The 21,315-nt window shown below is 32.3% G+C and overlaps 2 protein-coding genes across 2 annotated transcripts; one reads left to right on the plus strand and one right to left on the minus strand.

Moving 5' to 3' along the window:
- Nucleotides 1-6,859: 6,859 nt before the first annotated feature.
- Nucleotides 6,860-8,884, plus strand: LOC142636985 (putative pectate lyase 2). The gene is made up of 4 exons (XM_075811280.1): nt 6,860-7,579; nt 8,042-8,145; nt 8,225-8,363; nt 8,491-8,884. Exons 1-4 carry the CDS (start codon nt 6,860-6,862, stop codon nt 8,707-8,709), a joined length of 1,182 nt encoding a protein of 393 aa, XP_075667395.1. The 3' UTR covers nt 8,710-8,884.
- Nucleotides 8,885-9,441: 557 nt separating this feature from the next.
- LOC142636850 (uncharacterized) lies at nt 9,442-11,041 on the minus strand. The gene is made up of 3 exons (XM_075811143.1): nt 10,112-11,041; nt 9,825-9,869; nt 9,442-9,734 (listed from the first exon to the last, which is right to left on the minus strand). Exons 1-3 carry the CDS (start codon nt 10,971-10,973, stop codon nt 9,607-9,609), a joined length of 1,035 nt encoding a protein of 344 aa, XP_075667258.1. The 5' UTR covers nt 10,974-11,041; the 3' UTR covers nt 9,442-9,606.
- Between the last annotated feature and the right edge of the window lie 10,274 nt (nt 11,042-21,315).

Raw genomic sequence — 21,315 nt, forward strand, 5'->3', positions numbered from 1 at the left:
ATATATTATACCAGTATTAGTATGTATTTGCAATAGTCAGGGATATTAGGAACTAAGTGCTTCCCTAACGGTTTTTTGTCTACTTGGAAAAGAGAAACCTGTTATCCTCGTGGCCTTTGAAGTTTGAACAAGAACATTAGAGATTCAAAAATCTCAGAGAGAGAGAGAGAGAGTCGACTGGTCAGGTAAGACTAGAGATGCAAATTGCAATGCAACTACGCAAGTGTGACATTCTTTCTAGTATGTCTGAAAATGAAAGACCTCCTCTGGTTTTTATAACAATCTGAAAGATTTTGTAAATTCCTCTCCTGAGAAAGGAGAAAATTTGCTTAAAACATTAGTTCTTAGAGCATGTCCTGAGCATTGAGGTGTGTGAGATTTATGGAGGATTGGGTTGGTTTTGCTTTAATTTGTATGCTAAACATGGTATGTTGACGGATTTAATGATTTGTTGTTATAAAGGCAACGATAGTTTCTTAAGCTGCTGAATTTGGAAGTTCACCACAATATTCATTAACAAAAATTTTAGAATCACAAACTACCCCATAATTTTTGTTACAACTATTCATATAACTAACTACATATGGTAAAAAAAATGTGGGTTTATGTGAAAGTAATAAACAATGTCAATCTTAATCTTTCACGTAAATAGTGGCAAAAAATTGAATTAGTTTATAATTTTAGAATTTCTCATTTATTAAATATTGATTGAATTAACATTAACAGCATATTTGAGATTTGTGAGCTTGCATTTATCCAACAGGGAATGCATTTCTCCATGTAATTTCAGCTTCTCTCACAATAAATTCACCATTGGCTTCGTCCAGGTCTTGAGTGATTTAGCTTTTTCTTGATGAGTAGCAGTTTTTTTCCTAATATGTTTAGCCTATTTTCATGGGATTGTGCTTTTGGGCCATAATAAATAAAAAATAATAATAATAAAAAAAAAAACCAAACAATACCGATTGCTATTTACATAATGTTACGTAACTTAATAAGTTTTCTATTACATTGTTATTTGCAAAATTCCATCAGTGGATTGAACATCCTCTTTGTTTCAACAGTTGCGCCAAATATCGTGTTAGTTGAATGCTTATTTAATTCATAAACTTATTACTTTTGTATAGTTTTAAGTAAAAAAATTAAAAAGTTAAACATTTTATAGATGAAATAATTATTAATTTATTTTTGTTTTGATCTTTTACAAATATAGAAGGTATAAAAAGAAAATCTAATCCAACAACTAATTAATCAAAAAATTATTAAATTATATATATTGACAAAAGTTATATACTAGTAAGTATAATTTGATCCTAACTCAATTTAATCATTTTTTTTTCAAGTCTATATATTATGCTATGCCGATGTGAGATTCATATTTTGTAAAGTTAACACATTATCAAGTTATGTAACACTCACAAAAGTTATACTAGATATTATCAAACTAACTCAATTACGCAAACCACTCAGTGACTCACATGAGATTTTTTTTTTTTTCCACAAATGCATTTTTTTTCAAGACTATCATCATGTAAGGCATGTGGATTTCTTATTCTATAAAGCAAAACAAATCTATTATGCATGCTTCTCGTTTTATATATTTAAATATTCCTCCTTTTTGTTGCTGTAATTTGGATTAATATTCAAAATTTGTTAACGAGTAAGCCCAAAGATTTGCTCGAAAAGGGGAAGGAAATAGCCTAACCCACCTAACTTTTTATTTTTTATTTATTGACTTAAAACGTTAGAAATTTTATTAATGAAAGAATATAAGGTACAAGGTGTACAACTTATTTGACCAAATACTCCACTATCGAATGGAGGCCAAATGAATTGCATGCATAGCATGCAAAACTATCTCAAAGTGCCTTAAAATATATCTATAAACCAATTGTTTAACCACAGAGTCCTTAAGCAAGCTGGTTGTTCCTTTGGGGCTCATTAGCAAGAATTCCGAGCTGGATCTTCTGAGTTATTCTCTCTCCATTTTCAGCCGAAATTGGAGTTTAATATTTCTTTCGAAGCCTAACCTTCGTTTACTTGACTCTGATAGGCCGTTGAATTAGACCACTCCACTAATAGTAAGGACTAAGGAGCATTAGAATATATGCAATTTAATTCTTTTTCAACCAAACACGTTATCTTTTAGTCTCCAATCTTCTCTATAAATACCTCTATTCCTCCCTCCATTCTTTCCATCCAAAGCATTCAAACTTTTTCCCTTTATTCTTCATTTAGTTCATTCCCACTTCCATCCATATAATCTCTCTATCTCTCTTTCTTACACAAACACACCCCCAAAAACATGAAGTCCCTAATGCTATTCTTCGTCCTGGTCAATCTCATGGCTTTGTTCATTACTCTTTCCGCTACAACATCTAACAATGAACAATTCCTAAACGAGGATGATGAAACTCAAGAAGCAATTTCTCTCCGCGGGACTAGCCGGTTTCTAGCTCAGAAAAATGCCCGAGTTTTCATGACATGTGACAAGTACCCTAGAGTTTGTCAGGCCAAAGGCAGCCCGGGGCGAGATTGTTGTAAGAAGAAATGTGTGAACGTGTTAACAGACAGACTCAATTGCGGGAAGTGTGGGAAGAAGTGTAAGTACTCAGAGATTTGTTGCAAAGGTGAGTGTGTAAACCCCAGGTCCAACAAAAAGCATTGTGGAAGTTGTGGCAACAAGTGCAAGAAAGGGAACATATGCGTATATGGGATGTGCAATTATGCTTGAAGTTAAAGATGAGAAACCAACTTCAAACCAATCAGGATCAACTAGTTGTGCAGCAAGCTAGCTATACTAGAATATTAATGTGTTTCATTATACTCATAGCTATAGATGAATTTGTTAATGTGTGTGACTAATAAAGGCGAACCATCACCAATATTTGAAGGCTATTGCCGTTGGTAATGATTCTTTTCATTAATTTCTGTAAAGAGCTATTTGTTCATTCGATATTCTTGATTTGGTGTAAGTTGTAAGGTTGTTTCTGAATTAATTCATGTAAGTGTTTTTTTTTATAAGGTAATTCATGTCAATCACTCAATAATTATAGTACACTGTCATTTCAATTTGCAAAGCGGGTTAGCAGTAAGCCATGGCCTCACCCTCCACTATTGTAAATGATGAAACCAAGATTGCATTTATGATATTAACACAGTATTATTTTGGTACGTGCTACGTCACAACCTCTACAAGCCAAATGAAGAATTTTATACTCCCATTGACATATTTTTAGACATCAAGTTGGACTACAAATGAGTTTCACATAAATAGTAACTCATTGTCTACCTCTACGTATGTTTTCTACGAAAGTTGGCATGCAACAGAAGAATACAAATCATCTTGTTCCATTTTTTATATTTTATTTTATACTTTACCGATCAAAGTGCTACGTGCATTTTAATTTTAAATTTTAGTAATTTTATAAATCAAATCAAATAAATACATGATAAATTGTAATTGGTAGAACATAAAAATGACACAAAATTTATTTTTGCAATAAGTTCCTTTTCTTTTCTTTTTTCTTCTTTTGTTAAAATAATAGATAGAAATAAATAATCGGCTTTGATTTTTCTACCTGGCGTGACCATAGCCAGTCTCCATATCAATTATGATAAGAATTAACTTAGGCCTCAATGATTTTAGCATGTAGTGGACTGCAGAGAAAATTTTAAAATAAGAGTTTTAGCCATTAAACTAACCTAGTTGCCCAATCCATGTGCACCTAGTGGTCTTGGGACCATTTAGTGGGCCGCACTAATCATATTTTTGGTACTAGCTGGCTGCCGGGCTCCAGTGCTCAACCTTGGTGTGATTAATTTCTTCCCCTAATCACGGTTTGGGGCCTGACTGTATCAAACAATAAAATCACACTTTTCATCGTTCACTTATTTTAGGATTTGTTTTCTCGATTTTTGTTTTCTTGCAACGAGTGAAAGAGAGATCTGAATTCAGTTTCTCCTAATTAACTAAGGCGTATAAACAATGTAACCACAAGACTTTTAGTAGGATGTCTTTATTTTCTTGAACATTCGTCTACTAGGATCTTGTATTTATTTTTTTATTTTTTTTTTAAATAGCTTCAACCTATGACGTACGCTCCTGATAATAGCTCTTTATTATCAAACTAAGACACCAATCAATTTTTGATGTAGGCGGAGATTAATTGAACCCCAGATCTCTTATACAACCATTAGAGACTTTACCAACTGAGCTAACTGGAATCCACAGATCTTGTATTTAGTATTTACATATTCATATTCAAAAGTTTGGACCCCTCCCCCCCCCCCCCCCAAAAAAAACAAAAAAGAAAAAAAAAAAAAACACTCTTAGATCTTCATATGATTGCCAATCTATTTCTTATATTTCTAATATGAACAATTAACCATTTGAACAATATTTTTGTAAAAATGCTCTATTTTAGCCACCGGCGAAAATAGGGGAGGCCATGGTATCTCTTTCTCTAACCTACGAATGGTACTACAACTTAATTTGTTTTACTGGAAAATTTTGTGTAAAAATAGTTTAGTAGTATCATAAAAAATTAGTTAACGGAAAACTATTTTTAATTAACAAAGAAAAAATGACTTATTTTTATAGATTGTTTTCCACTAATTTTTTTTGGAAAACAACTCTATCACACAGTAAGCTTAATAAAGGAAGTTAGAATATTATTTTTTAACTCATTTAAGATTGTTAGAAAATATAAAAAAATGAAATAGTTTTATAAAAAATACTTTTTTTAAAATAACTCATTTTCTAGACAATATTATCATTCAAACAAACAAAACGAATAACTACTTTACTAATAAAGATGTGTATAGTTTCTACTATTGTTGTATATATGTTTTAAGATATTTCTACAGCTGTATTGCTGTAAGGTAATTTAAAACCTATTTTAGTACAATACAAGAATGTAGAGAGCACAACTTATTTGTGTTAAAGTTAATTTATGAAAAGCATTTTTTTAATCATTATTTTTTTACTTAAGAATTTTATTATATTTAGCATGGTCTTCCTAGAAAATTTAAAAAAAAAAAAAAAATTCTGACTTTGCCATTGATTTTAGTGATTTAGCTAAATCTTGGTAATATTTAACAATAAATTTTAGTAGAAGGATTCTTTTTTTTTTTTTTTTGTCAAATGCATAAAGTCCAACAAATTGAAGATGCAAAAATTAAATTGACAATCGCATAAAGTGGTAGGCAGTCACTTTTATTATTATTTTAGAGAATTTGAATGCTATCTAATGATAGTGAGTTTTGTACTTTTCTTTAAGCGAAGAGATATTATAAATTGTACTGTATATGCCTAGCTCATAAACGAATTCCATGAATTTTAAACACATAAAAGATTTTAAAAATTATTCATTGATGTAATGCTAACCAGATTTACTATTTGCTCAATTTGTAGAAACATGATCCTCTCTATTTCAAATAAAACAATGGAAAAATTCCATTTCATGGTTAATCTTCTAGACCAAAAAATGCATCCTAATACCAGGTTGTAACCTTTTATAATAAAATTGACAGTAACTTCACCATATTTCTTTCCTTAAAAATCTGCTCATTTACTTTTCTTCATTGACATACTAAATATCATGTTGGTCTTTACTCTCTATTATTATTTTTTTTAATAAGGAGATAGCAACTTTCATTATGAAATGATAAAAGTAATACATCTTCTGCCAAAATAGACTCAATCATATAAAGATTATCATCTATCCAAGTTACATAACTATCAATACCCTTAGTGAATTGTGCCAAGATATGTGCTGAGTTGCTACACATGAGATACTTGAGTCGATCTAAAATCTTGCAGTCTTTGCCAAATCCCCACTATAACATTATCAATAGCCACAGTTGGAGTGTGAAAACTCAAAACCGCAGCAGCTACAATTTATAAGTCACATTCAAACACGGCATCAAGAATACATACATCCCAAGCAAAGCTAACTTCTTCCTCCAAAGCCTTGGCCTCAGCCTCTGCCGAAAGGCATATGGAGGTTCTTAATAAGTCTAGCTTCCACCTGTATAATTGAGTGCTTGCTCCCGTGAAATAAGTTGGTGCATCTTTCTATATAGAAATAGGAAGTAGATATTCTCAATGTTTAATATTTGAGCACCGCTATTTTTGGCACTTAACCCTAAATCTTGTCTCCAATATTTTAATTAAAGTTGACATTATTTTTTCCCTGATATATCAATCATGGTCCATTGAGTGTTCGATTTGACTTTCCAAGAAATACAAAGCAGCAAGCCCCTTAGTGAAAGGGAACTCCATGTTGATGCAAATAAAGGAAAATACCATTGAAGGTTGAGACAGATCGTAGAAGGATCAACACGTGGACATGCAAAAGTTGAAAACACAACTCCGAGCTCCCACGTCTTTATAATTTATCTTTTTTTAGAGAGAGGTCTCCATAATGTATCTATAGTTGGACATTTGACATGTAGTAATAATAATACTAATTATAATCGTATTCATTAATTGAAACCAAATTCCCCAGCTTTATAGATATACAAATTATTGACAATTCTGGTCAGTGCATAATATATTTCTAACCCTACCCCCGAAAATTCCTCCCTATATATTTGTAGATATGCATGGAATACAATTATAATATTCAATTAAAAAAAAAAACTCAACACTCGTATATTTTCTATGATATCTATGGGACAAGTTGGCCAAGCTAAGCTCGTGCACCCACGTTTATTTTGGTGGCCAAAATCATACCAAATTAACAAATATAAATTCATCCCCTAAATCGTGTGCACCAACTTCTCTACATCAACACCTATTTATATTTCTCTCTTTGTCCCACCTAGTTCATTGTCTCACACATAAAATATAGCCATGGCTTCCCTATCCCTTCTCTTACTATTGCTTTCATGTTCTCTAACACACTTTGCTTCAATCTCAGAAGCAAATTACTCCCCAACACCTTGGAGCTATGCCCCCACTACTAATTCCTTGCCCACAAACAAAATTATGAATGTAATAGACGCATGTTGTCGCACCAAATCAAATTGGGCCTCAAATCGCGGTGCTTTAGCAGATTGTGCTGTAGGCTATGGCAAAGATGCAATAGGAGGGAAATATGGTGCAATATACGTAGTCACAACAGCTGAAGATGACCCTGTAAATCCAAAACCAGGCACACTTCGATATGGTGTTATCCAAACACAACCTCTTTGGATCATTTTTGCCAAGGACATGGTCATTACACTCAAGAATGAGCTCATTATGAATAGTTACAAGACCATAGATGGAAGAGGAGCTAAGGTTGAGATAGCATACGGGCCATGCATAACAGTGCAAGGTGTTAGCCATGTTATAATACATGGGATTAGTATTCATGATTGTAAGCCAGGGAAATCTGGACTTGTTAGGAGTAGTCCAACACATGTTGGACATCGTCGAGGCTCAGATGGAGATGCCATTTCCATATTTGCATCTTCATATGTTTGGGTTGACCATTGCTTTCTTGCCCATTGCACTGATGGCCTTATTGACATAATTCATGCTTCAACTGCCATCACAATCTCTAACAACTACTTCTCCCAGCATAATAAAGTATGGAGATAACATTTTTCCTTTCACTATATTGGTTCACTTTTAAGATTTTGAGTCCTAAGGTCAATGGGTCTCACCTCCACGTACCTTAAGGTGGCCTAATTTTTGGGGCTCGACCCATGTAGTTTCAGTTTAAAAAGGGGAAAAATGGTCAGGCAGCTAATTATACTTAGGGTTAGCGTTTTTTTTCTTTTTTTCTAGAATATTTTTTTATATGCATTTAAACGAGAGGGGGATCCCAAATTTCGAACCCCGAACATCTTCATAAAAAAAATGCTAGAAAGTGTCAATTGATTTAAAAACCATTGGCTCCTAGAATGTCTTAGAATTTGATAAGAAGCCTATCCATGCCTTGAAAAAATATATATTAGTACCACCATGAGCTCCATCATCAACTTAAGTTTACTTTCCAAATACGCTTTATTTGGATTATATGTAACTAAATATTGATTGTGCTTGCAGGTGATGCTACTTGGACACAATGATAATTTCACTGCAGATAAAATTATGAGAATTACAATAGCCTTTAACCATTTTGGTGCTGGCCTTGTACAAAGGATGCCAAGGTGAGGGAGACTATTTTTATGATTTCCAAAAGTTAAAAGCAGTCACATTATTCTCATATCAATTATGTGAATATTGCAGGATCAGGTTTGGATATGCCCATGTAGCCAACAATAGATATGAAGAGTGGCGTATGTATGCTATTGGTGGCAGTTCTAATCCAACCATCTTCAGTGAAGGAAACTATTTTGCAGCTTCTAATCTTCGCATTTCCAAACAGGTAACAAAATGAGCAAGATGTTCACTAAAACCTTTGGAAGCAACTAGCGAGTGAATTATTCGAAATGATATAGATGTGTTTAATTGCTTTAGATTTTCTTAGGGCATATCTCTTTCTTGTATGATAGGTTACCAAGAGAGAAGCAAGCAATGGATGGAAGAATTGGAAATGGAGGTCTTCTAAGGATGTATTTCTCAATGGTGCTTATTTTGTTCAATCTGGGTGGGGAAATTGCGATCCATACTACTCTCAAGCTCAATCATTTGTGGTTGCTAATGGATTAATGGTGCCTGCTCTGACTTCTAGTGCTGGTCCTTTGAAATGTGTATATGGCAAAGCTTGTTAATTTGGCTAAGTATTTTTGTTACAACCTTTTTCCTTCCTTCCTCCCTGAAGTAATATACAACAAGCTTCATTGAAGCATGTAAAACATTTAGCACTCGAGAATAATTGGAAGGGAACGTGTATCTGAAGGCTTGTAATCAATCTTAAATATTACTTTGAGACTATCCAAAATAAGTTCCAAGTCAATAGATGTAAAAACCTTTTACCAAATATATATATTTTGGTGAAAATTATTCACCACTTCGGGTAGTGGCCTCTCATCTCACATGAATAGAAAACTTTATCATGAATTTATTTAAAGTAAACCATTATTATATGAGAGAGGAATCAAATCGTCTCTCAATCTATTTTACTGTTAAGATTTTGTACTTTATCCTTAGCAATGCAATATCGAGTCATTTAAGTTTGAAATGATATGGTTCTAAATACAAATTTATATTTATAATATTTAATTTAAACTATGTTTTTTTAAATATAAGAAGAAGACACTATTGTTCGTGAAGTGTTGATTCTTATAGACATTGTGACAAAACCAAATGGATATGTGCCAGTACGCTGCTGATCCCTGCTATGCATTTGAATTGAAGGTTGATTGAAATTATTGTATGATATCAAGCAAAAGATAGATTCGCACCTTGCCTCCTTCTCTTTTTACAGATCTTCATTAAATCTTTCACTTTTGAGTCAACATATATATTAATTATGAAGGACGCATGAGAAAAAGAGGCATAAATTGTAGCTAATAACTGTAGAATTAAAGCAAAATCATGTGCTCTCTTAATAATTTAATATAGACAAAGAAACAGAAGCCATCAAAACAGACATGTTAAAAGTGTAAAAAGCAATCAAAAAATTTAAGAAATGAAAAGAAAGGTATTTGGTTAAACGTCGAATGTCTTCAGAAAAGCCTGTTCTCGTTGCTTTGAACCCCACATGTTACTGGTGCCTTGGCTCTCACTTTCTTCAAGTACCATACTCCACCTACAACTCCTAAGGCCCCAGCAGCTGAAACTGCAGTTACTGTCCCTGCACAATAAGAAAATACAAGTCAATAATTCCTTCACATAATTCAAGCCCTTTACTTTTGAATTTTTATATCAAATTCCAATCCATCACCTGCAATAACTCCCACCCTCCTATTATGCCCAGAAACGCTATGATCTGCACAAGGGTATCTAAGTTAATTTACGTCAAATAATGGGTATCGAATTTGATAATATACATAGGGTCATATCATTTAAAATTTTAAATAATATGCACTAGATACATTTTTAAATTTATAATATTTAATATAAATCATGAAATAGATCTATTTTAAATAAATCATCCTAATTTGAACTGATATATATCTACCATGAAATTTCTAATTAAATGCAGTTTGTTCTCAAAAACTTTGCACATACCTTGACAATAAGTAGTAATATTTCTTTCCTCACATAGGCACAAGAAATTCTGTGTCTGAGTGTCAAATCCACAAGTCCCTCCTCCCTTCACCCTATCTTGGCACTGAAGGCAACGTGTGGTAACCGGAATATCAAAATCAACCCTAATCCCATATTCAGGGACTTGATCATATGGTTGTGGAGAACCAATATCTTTCCAGTACACACTAGTATAGCTTGCACAATACTTAAGCATTAGCCTCAGAGATTCAGTGGCTTTAGGATAGTATGAGCAGCAAGAAGTACTCCCACTCAATGCAGAGGGACACTGCGGTAAGTGCCGACAAAGATAACTAGCACTGTCACAAGACGAGTCACACCGGTCAGGGAAGTGTTCACAAAAGATAGGCTTTGGTTGAATGATCACATCATCTTCACTACAATTGAAGAATAGGTATTCATTCTGAGGTGAGAGTGAGAAATGCGTGCTTGTGTCAAGGCTAAATGGCCTTGTTGGACGAAATCTGTCAGTGTCTTGGCAATTCCACATGAAAGGATCAGTGAGTAAAATGTGACGCTCAGAATAGCTCACATTTTGAACTGGGTATCTCCCAGAAGGTGTTCTAAGCTCAAGTTTTCCAGAATCTGAACAGACAAGAATGTATCTGTAATAAGGGCTTCCACAACCATCATCAATGCCAAAAGGGTATTTGATAGGAATATCTCCACAAGTGGTTCTACAATGGCTGGCTTGGGCTGTTGTGAGGCTTAGAAATGGAAGCTGAACAAGTACAATGACTAAGAAAAAGAAAGAACATGTAGAAGGCGGTCTATTTTCTGATAGGTTTGATCTGCAGATGAAGATAGAACCCATGAGAGACATGATAGAGGTTTAGAATCTTTAGATGGTTCCCTTGAAAGATTTTTATGATTTAAGGGAAACAGTCGGATGAGTAAAGTGATGTCTTATGGACACAGAAAGAATCTCTAGGTGCTACTTTAATCTTTCTCTTTTTTCCACTTTTTCTTTAGTATTCTTTTAGGCATTTTTGTGTTTTTTTATTATCTTCATTTTGGTGCTTTTGCTTTCGGGTTTAAGAAGGCTGGAAGTGAGTGATAATGAGTATGTGTGAACTTTAGAGGCAGATGGTCTAACATTCTTGATTCCTTTGCTTGATTGAGCCTTTTCTTTTGTTGAGAACAAAAACAGATCTTAGAGAAGATGAGTTCAATAAACTTATCTGGACTAACATGTCTTATTCACCAAATTCACTTTGTTTTGAGTTCTAACCCAACATAATAGAATGTGACTAGCCTCTAAGCACGTATGTTGCACGTGCTCGGAGACTATTCTATTTTTTTAGATAAAAATTAATAATTTGCATCTATGATAATTTAGAAATATATAGCATATTTTTATTTTTCAAATAAATATAAAGGATAAACTTTAGAAATAAGCAGTGATTTTTTTTTTGAACGTAAGGGAAAAAAATCCTAAATTTTAGAAGTTGCTTTTTTAAATTCAAAATGAAATTTGAAATTTATGACTCTATTTCTAAATGAAGTTACCCTTCATTAATGAGAGTATCTTTAAACTACATATAAATTCAATTGAAAGAGAATAATCTTCTTATATATAGTATAGATTAGCCTCCCATACCTATGCCCATAAGAGGAAATAAAGTAACAATTTTACTATGAAAGTGTAGATTCCTCAAACTCAAATCCTGGGGTCTCGTTGATTCTAGAGGCTTGTTCGGTTGTTAAGATTTTTAATTCTTGTGAATTTAAGATTCTCATGAATTCAAATTACTATTCAATAAGGCTCTTAAAAACTAGCTTAGTCCCATAAAAAATAATAAAATAAAAAACTAACTTAAGAGATTTTAAATTAAATTTATGTTTCAGATAGGAAAAAAAAAATCACCTCGCAATTATATTAGGTGAGGCCTAATAAATAATTAATAAACTTTTGTTAAAGTATGCCTTAGGGCACCTATTTTAGAGCATTTACTCTACTTTTCTAACTCTTTTTTTTTTTTTTTTTTTGAGAAACTCCCTACTTTTCTACCTATTTTTTAGAAGCAGTAACTACTTTTTTTTCTTTTTTTTTTTGGTGCTGAGATTAGAAGCATCTACTGACAATCAAACAACCAACACATTTTTTCTATGTTTAATGACAAAAATATTAAACCTCTTTTAAATTTTCTTTGTTTACCCCATATGACCATTCCCATCATTTTACAATATGTGTATAGTATGTAACCAAAAAAAAAAAAATGCAAACTCTCCTCACACCTAGTTCAATCAACTTTGGCTTCCTCAGACTGATAGATGAGAGAAGTAGCTAGAGTGGTTGAAGTCAATTTTGGAAGGACAATCGAGTAAAACTCATGGCTAGGTGAGTTGCACCTTTTCAATCCACTATCTCAATCTTCATTCTTCAGTACGATAAAATCTCAAAATGCCAAGCTTCACTTCAAATGAGATCGACTTGCCAATGATGGCATGATAGTGATTTTTGTTGTCTTTTTTGAGAGGTTTGCTTTAGAAGAGGGGAGTTGATTTTTTTGGCTAACTTTGAGAGAAAGGAAGAGAAGAGTATTTTTGTCCCCTTTCTAAATAAATGGCTTCTCAGATAGATTTTCTAATTTCTAAGAAAGTGGACTCTACTCTCTATTAACATGGTGACATTCTAATTTCTAAGAAAGTGGACTCTACTCTCTATTAACGTGGTGACATTAAATTCTTACTTTCTCATATTATAGGAGAAATTATTTAATCCTTCTAGAGAATCACGTCAGCTAAGTCTAATGGTTCTCCCATTCAATAACATAATACTTTGTATTCAATTTAATTGAATAAAAATCCATGTCACAATTCCTATCACTAACCAATAAAAATTAAATTATATAAAATAAATAAATAAATCATCACCATCATGGTAAAGAGAGTGAATTAATTCTATATTAAAAGCCCAACGTACTCCTGATGTGGGCTTGGGCTTACATTTTAACAAAAGAAATAAACAAGTTAGGACAAGATTAGAACTTTAAAAACCATGTCTTCTCTCTCACCCTTTTACTTATTAGGCACAATCCAAACCTAAGGCTTAAGTTAAAGTTTAAGGATTCATTAAATCATCTTATTGTCGGATTTAAAGTTGTTAATTACCCCCATTGATACAATTATTTAGGTGACCTTCCTCTTTGCTTGACATTTAAGCAGAATTAAACCTTAGAAAAGCCATTATTTTATGCATAAAGAAAATAGCAATCATAGCTGGGAGAGGCATTGTTCATGCAGAGAAAAAAAAAATACCATCATGTTGTAAAGGTTCAATACAAGCACAAATGATACGAGCACAAATGGGTGTAGCAGTAAGACCCAATAAGAGAAGTTGAGCTAGACCCATATTAAGACTAAGTACCAAAAATGAAACCACTTACCAAGGCAGAGCAAAAGCCCAAGCCCTCTACAGCGTGCTCCATGTCCAGTCAGAAAGGCATCCATCTGTGGGCCAACAGGAGCCTTGATAATAGTGGGGTTCCCATGGGATGGGAATACAGTACACCCTTTTTTTTTTTTTGGATAAGATGGTATTTTAAATTTATCACATCTACTTCATAATAATTATTTTTTTATTATTATACTAAAACACCAATTGATTTTTCGTATAAATAAATATCAAACTCCAAGTTTCTTATTTGACGACAAAAAATTTTATCTATTGAGTTATCTGAAATCTATAATGACACATTTTCAATAAAATGATCTTTTATAACTTATAGCGGTAAAAACAAAAAACTAAGTTAAAACCTAAATTCTCCAAATCTAGTATTTTACCACTAGTGATTATAAATCTTTGCAGTATGAATTATGTTTTCTGTTTCTTATTATAATAATCATGCTAATAATGTTCCTTTTTTTATTCATTTACATACTTGGGTTCGTATTGCTTGCTTTTCTAATTGCTATACTACCCGTGTATCTACAAGGATCAAATATCAGCATCATCCATGAGTCCCTTTCCCAATTACATTACTTTAGTCTTTATGACTTCATTATTGACTATCACAATATATTGGCTACTTCCACAAGACTTCCATTTCACACGGTTTCTGTGGGCATTCTCCTAGAATTCTTTCTTTCTTTCTTTCTTTTATTTATTTTATTCTTACCTAGCCTTTCAAGAAATTTTCTTTTTGTCATTTGCATCATGTACTTCATGTTCATGCCCTATTTTTTTTTTCATTTTTTTTTTAACTTACACTTAGCACACCTCATTTGGCCCAACAAATGGGTAATCAAATAAGCCACTCAATTAGTGAGGAAGTAGAGAGAAAATCAACCTATCCATGATTATAAAACCTCACCAACTTCAGTATAAAGCATATACTTTTCAAAATAATATTATACAAGAAGTAATGTCATCTGTCTAAACGTTTTCCTCATTCAACACTTTTTAGTTTTATTTCCCTCCCTTTTTAGTGTTAAAGCTTTGATTATGGTCATAGGCCTTTTTCTACTATCACTTAATTGTCGCTGTCCATGCATTGCACAAATGTACCAATAGTCAAGTTCTTTGTTACAGCCTGAATTGTTACGGCAAACAAATGTCATTTTAATCTATGCAAAGCAAAAGGAAGCTCAAACAAGTTTGTCTAGTAATGACCACCAAGCAATAATACCAAAGACTTTCTATTAACGCGGTTTGCGTGAACAACTTAAAATCTTTTTTAAAAGGAAGGAACCAAAATGCGAAATGTCCAAGCACTTTGGTTGACAATGACCAAAGGATTTAAGAGGCAGTGAACATATACATAGGCTTATTATAGTTGTATCTACTATTTTAGTTGAATAGTTTGGTCTAAAAAGAAAGCCTTCATTCATTGACAAATCTGCAAAAACTTTAGAGGATACCCAAAAAAAAAAAAAAAAACTAGAAAGTTTATGGAAATCACTCTAAAATGAAATGATCAACATTGTCACACTAAAGAAAGTCATGAAATTTCAAAACAGTTTCCATATATGACATGGTGTGAAAGGCATCTTCTACATGCCTCTCTCTCAATCTCTCTCTCGCGCGCGCGCTTAAGGGAAACTTTTTTCTATCTATTAAAGTCCACAGACTTAGGCTTAATTGTCTATAGAAAGTTGGAAACTCTTGGACCATTCTTTATTTTTTTAGCGGTTTAACACAAAGCACACGGTCCACCGCACACCATGCCTCCAAAGTCCGAATTCAACTTTTAGGCCCATCAATATATGGTCCTTGAAAGAGACAGTATGAACTATGAACCGACCTAGAAATTCAAGTATTTTGGCCTAAATGAAACTAGGAATTAATAGCTTATCTTCATCTTATATAAATTTCATAGAGTTTTAAGGGTTAGGAGATCTTACCTTATGAATTGAGTTAGACTTCGGGTTTGAATTCCTTTCTCCAACATTTTTCCAAATTAGTACCACAGCCCCACTTTCATCATTTTGTCCTTTCTATATTTTTTTATCCCAAACCAATTGGTCATTTTTGTAGATATATTTACAAATAAAAAATTTGGAGGAAGTAAAATATTGGGGAGGGGCTACTATGGTCCCCTTGATCCCACTTTCTTTTTAAAAAAAAAAATTATTGTTAATATTGTAGTGTAATTCGTTAACAACTCTTAGTCTTAATTTGGCATTTAATGGGTCATTTAGTAATATTGTTCTAGCAATGTTGTTTAAGTGTTGTAAAAGTATGTATAAGTGAAAAAATGTTATTGAAATACGTGTTGTTTAAACAACAAAACTGTTTTTTAAACAACACAACCAAACACCTCACAATCTCTTACGGTAACACTATCAAATTATCAATAAAAAAAAAAAAAGGAAATAGGTCACTCTTCATAATCGGGTTTGGTCAAGAGAAAAATTGGTATATCAAGAGGGAAATTGTTCCCACCCTATGACAAGAGAGCACATTGTAATGGCTCCCAACCTCTTACAAGATGGGGCTGGATCTAATGTTCTCTATAGTATAGTAGCTTCTATCGATCAATGAACTGACCAAATACAAGCTTGGATGGTTGAATGATATTTAAAGCGTGTCCTTCTAGAGTCATGAACTTTAAAGCTTGGGTCTTTCACTTTATTAGCAGCCAAAAATGTTGTACACTTGTACTTGCTTCAATAATGCGGGGATCGCCAGGCTTTAGAATGTTAATGCAAAGGAAAAGAACTTTAAGTTTGTGATTTCTTCCCCCCCCACCCACTAAGTAGTAAGTACACATGCCTTGTTGTTTCTCAGTGTACCATCGAAATCAATTTCCACATAGGGTGGGGTAAGGGGGCTCTAGTCTCAACTCTCAACCTTGTTTGAGAGACCTGAGCTGTCCTCTTAGCTTTTCTAAGCCAATATATGGGTTTCATACATCGGATTAACCTACCTCACTAATCTTAGAGGATCAGTTTGAATTGGGTTTTCAATATGTTTGTTCATATTCATTCACAACTAGTCACAAGACTCAGAACAAATGACTGCAAATAGGGTGAATTTTTTTTTTTTCCATACTTCTGGGGAAATTTAGGTTTGATGCTGGGTCCATAAGCAGTAATCTGAATTTTCCTCTTTTCCAATCTTTTCTCATATGATTTCAGCAAAATACTAGATAAATTTGGTAGTAAAATAGATTACACGCGTTATCACTTTCTATAGACGAAATTTTCTATCAAAAAATTCTTATAATTTTCACTTGAAAGCTCTAGAGAGATAGAACCAACCCCTTTTCTTTGTATGCTTTTCTTTGTATGTACATAATTTCACTCATCAAACAGGGCCAAAAAAACTTTAAAAAAAACAAGGATTTGGTGCCCTTTCAAAGCTACATCCCGTTATAGACAGACACAACCAAATTGGCCTCAAGATTGATTTAGTCACATATTATCCAGGTCGCAAGGAGTGAGTAGCTCCTCCGCTCAAAACATACGCAAAGCATCAAATAAGAAGCTTTCAAGAAATATTGTTGGGTCCGGTATGTTTGTGTGTATTTGTTTTGGGGTTTGTGTATGTGTGGTAAAAAATAAACACGAGAGGACTAAAGTCAAGAACGAGTTCGCTGTCTAGTTGACAATGAATGATGGATTTCTTTTGTTTTCACTATATATTAAAAAAAAAGAAAAAGGGGGGGGGGGGGGGGGGGGGGGGGGGGGGGTGGTGGTGTTGTAATCGTGGTTTGTTGTCTCATGTCAAATATATATGTGGCGAAGACTGTGATGGATTTGTCGGTCTCAAAGGCGTTTGAAATTGAGAGAAATGTGTTTGAACCAAGTAAATAAACAAAGGAAAATTTTGAACCAGAAGAAGCCAAAGTGGTTGAAACAAAGAATCAAAGATGACTTGTCCAATTAAAGAATTATCAAGGTGCTATCCAGACCTTTCAAATTAAAGTAAATCTAAAGATATTAAAAAAAAAACAATTTCTTTTCCCCAAATAAAAATGAGTATATATCTGGGATGAATTCATCGACTTCACATCACATAATAATAAGGGTAATATCATACGTACTACTAGGGCCTCATTAAATTTCTAAATGCACAATATTTTTCACAACGATTAAAATTGCATGTTGCATGTCAAATATTTTTATTATCACAAGTCAGCCATGAATCGATATAAAAGAATAATACTCTAATTACAACATTTGTGTGTCGACATTGCACCACATGACAATAAAAGTAATACCACACATAATATATCAGAGTCCCATCAAATTTCCAAATGCACAAATTTATGTTTGCACAACTGTTGAAGTAACATGTTCCATATCCATATCGTAGATTTATATTATCATAAGCTAGCCCTCTGATTACAATTAAATGTAATATTGACATGATTTTGTCCCATAATGTGAAAGGTATCTTCAAATTATTTGTGGGTTTACGCCAACCTTCTCATCAATGCCGTTCACAGCATGGTTCTTGATGGCTAGTGTGCTAATTTTTCTCTAATCCAAGCTGTCCCAACCTAACCAGTACACCAAATTCCTGTGTCATGCAAGTAAGCCACGTGGGAAGTATCACATGGTCAATGATAATCTCAGTCAACTGTCTTTTTCTTCGATGTGTGCATTTAGAAACTTTCGTAGTTTTAGGGGGTCGGGGTGTTGACATTTTGATCGATTTACTATTTCTGATGCTCTTGCCCATGATATATAATGCAAGCTTTATGGGGGGGAGCTTTCTTTATTATCGATATATCTTGCCCGACAAGAAAAAGAAAATCAATTAAATTTTGGGGAAGAAAAAAAGAATAAGAAAACAAAGTCATATCTTTAAATACTATTAATACTAGTGATTATCTTTCATCAATCACCAAGGATTTGAAATACAAGAGAGAAGCCTATTTATCCTCATAATAAGTCCATTATTAAATTTTAAGAGAACAATTTGTTTTATTTCTTATTCATTTTTTTTTCTTAATTGAATAAAAGTAAAGATACATTGGATGATTCTTGGGTAGTAAATAGCTAACAAGACTTGTGATATTGAGCAGCGAATGAAGAAATAATGGATATGGCTTAATTAGATATTTTGAAAAGAGAAAATTGGAATGAGGATTTTGTACCTGCGCCAGCTGACTACTCTAGTCTATAATGATTAACTATTCTAAATCCTTCTTTTGGACTCGGAAACCTTGCAGCATTAATCAAGCAAGGGGTGCATCACTCACATCATTCCATAAATTCATAAGATGCATTATATATCTAATGTTTAGACTTTAGATTAATTGGTTAACAAAATATTAAAAGTTAACAAAACCTGTCTTCACTTTCCACTTGAGAAAGAATATTTAATTTTATGACAAAATTTAGATATAGTACTTAAGTGTTGTTCTTTAGATTCCTTTCTTAAAATTCAACTATGTGGTTGTACCTAACTAAAAATATGCTTCCATCACATGAAAAAAAAAAAAAAAAAAGCCAAATGACTGAATTTTAAGAGATGAACCTAAAAAACAACATATAAGTACTATATTTAAGTTTTGGCTTTAAGTTGGATCTAATTATAAAATCATTATATAAAAAACTCTAGCTATTGTACATGTGTTTTAGAATGTGGGGTTTTAGTTTATAAGTTGGGTAAACTATATATTTGATACCTATCATTTACACCATATTTTAATTTGGTCTCTAACTTTTCAATTGTATCAATTTGGTTCCTAGCCTTTCAGTTTCGTGACAATTTATTCTCTATTGTTATCTCTTAGATGAAAATTGTTAATGTGGTTAACAACCAAAATAAAAAATTAGTTTCCGTTGATATGATAATAAACTAATTTTTTATTCTAGCCGTTAACCATATCAACAATTTTCATCCAAAATATAACAAAGACTAAATTGACACAACACTAAAAGGTTAGAGACCAAATTGACACAATTAAAAAGCTATGGACCAAATTGAAATATGATATAAAAGATATAAACCAAATACATAGTCTACCCTTGTAAGTTTAATGTTTTAATTAGGGCTTTTTAGGATTTAAGAACTTAAAATTAAAAGATTCTTAAGGATCTTTTAATTCAGATTAAAAAATTATATATTTATTATGATTAAGTCATGCTTTAGAGCGTAGACATTAGAATTTTTTTTCCCATAAAAAAAACAATCTACTAAAGTCTAAAGGCTTTAAAAATCAATTACTAAAAGAATTTGTAAAAGGAAGCTTATGAGGTTGCTAAGGCTATTAATTATAATTGATCATTGTTGAAAGTTGAGACGATGTATTTAAAAATTAATGGAAAATGATCTCTCCATTTCAAATACAACTCAACTGTAAATTGACATAATTTTTGACTTTTGTCTCATGTATCCTTAGTACATTTGGATGATCTAAGCGATAAAATAATTGAAGGCAATTCACGCTTGATCACCTCATTGACATGATGTGATAAAGAAAAAATGATGCTTATACATTTGTTATAGTAAAATTAAACGCCTATATTTATATTAAAAAATTGAAACCAGTATATTAAAAAGGGTCCGGATACACATTAAGTCATTCATTTTTTGAAACATTTTATTAGAAACTGAAAAAACTGTCAATACTTTTTCAATTTTCGAGAAAATATTTTTCCAAATATGATTAATTATTGTGTGTCCTTATAACACACATTAGTAAAATCCTATTAAAAATAATGAGTTGATAAAAAATATATAATGAGAACTTTCATATATAATCGGTATCGTCCAATTATCTATCGCAGCTTCAACAATTTGTAACAAAATTTTAAGGCCGTTGAGTTTGGGCATATATAGATGGCATATGACATGGTACCATTAAATCAAACTAATATATATATATATATATATATTAGAATTTCAGTTGTTGTGTATAAATATAATTATTTCACCATTGTACATATAAAAGGGTGTGTGTTCAACTCAGTAGTCTCTCGAGTACTAGTCGAGTCGGATTGATAGGTTGAGTTTTATTCTAAACAAAGTTCGGTTGGGTTTTAGTTGACAAAATTTCCAACTATGTTATGTTTAAGACTTTTTTTTAATTTATTATTTGATTTATTTCAAATTTTGGGTGTTAGTTGTAATTTATTTTGAAATTTTGAAAAAAAAAATTAAGGGTAAATTGCAAATTACACCCCTAAAGTTTGGGGTGGTTTGATTTTACACCCTAAAGTTTCAGAATTTGGATTTTACCCCTAACGTTTAGGAGTGTTTGGATTGTATACTATAATGTTTCAGAATTTAAATTTTACCCCTATATTTTAGGGGTGTTTGGATTTTACTCCCTAAAGTTTGAGATCTTTCGATTTTACACCCTAAAGTTACATAATTTAGGGATGTAAAATCTAAGCACTCCTAAACTTTAGAGAGTAAAAATTCAAATTTCAAAATATTAAAATGTAAAATCCAAACACCATAAACTTCAGAGATAAAATCTAAATTCCAAAACTTTAGGATGTAAAATCCAAACACTCTAAACTTTAAGGCTGCAATTTTCCATTTACCCAAAAATTAAATTAAAATATTAAGCTTTATTGGGATAAATTTATTTCATCTTAAATGAGAAAGTACTGTTTTCTTAAAAGTATCACATTTTTTTCATAGTTGTAATTTTACACAATAAACGAAATAAAGTTATTAAAATAAGCTTTACCAAGTTTACATTGAGTCCAATTGTATAAATTAGGGTAAAATACAATCATCCCTGAAGTTTGGACTA

Source organism: Castanea sativa, chromosome 5 (genome assembly GCF_040712315.1).
Source record: "Castanea sativa cultivar Marrone di Chiusa Pesio chromosome 5, ASM4071231v1".
Lineage (NCBI taxonomy): Eukaryota > Viridiplantae > Streptophyta > Magnoliopsida > Fagales > Fagaceae > Castanea > Castanea sativa.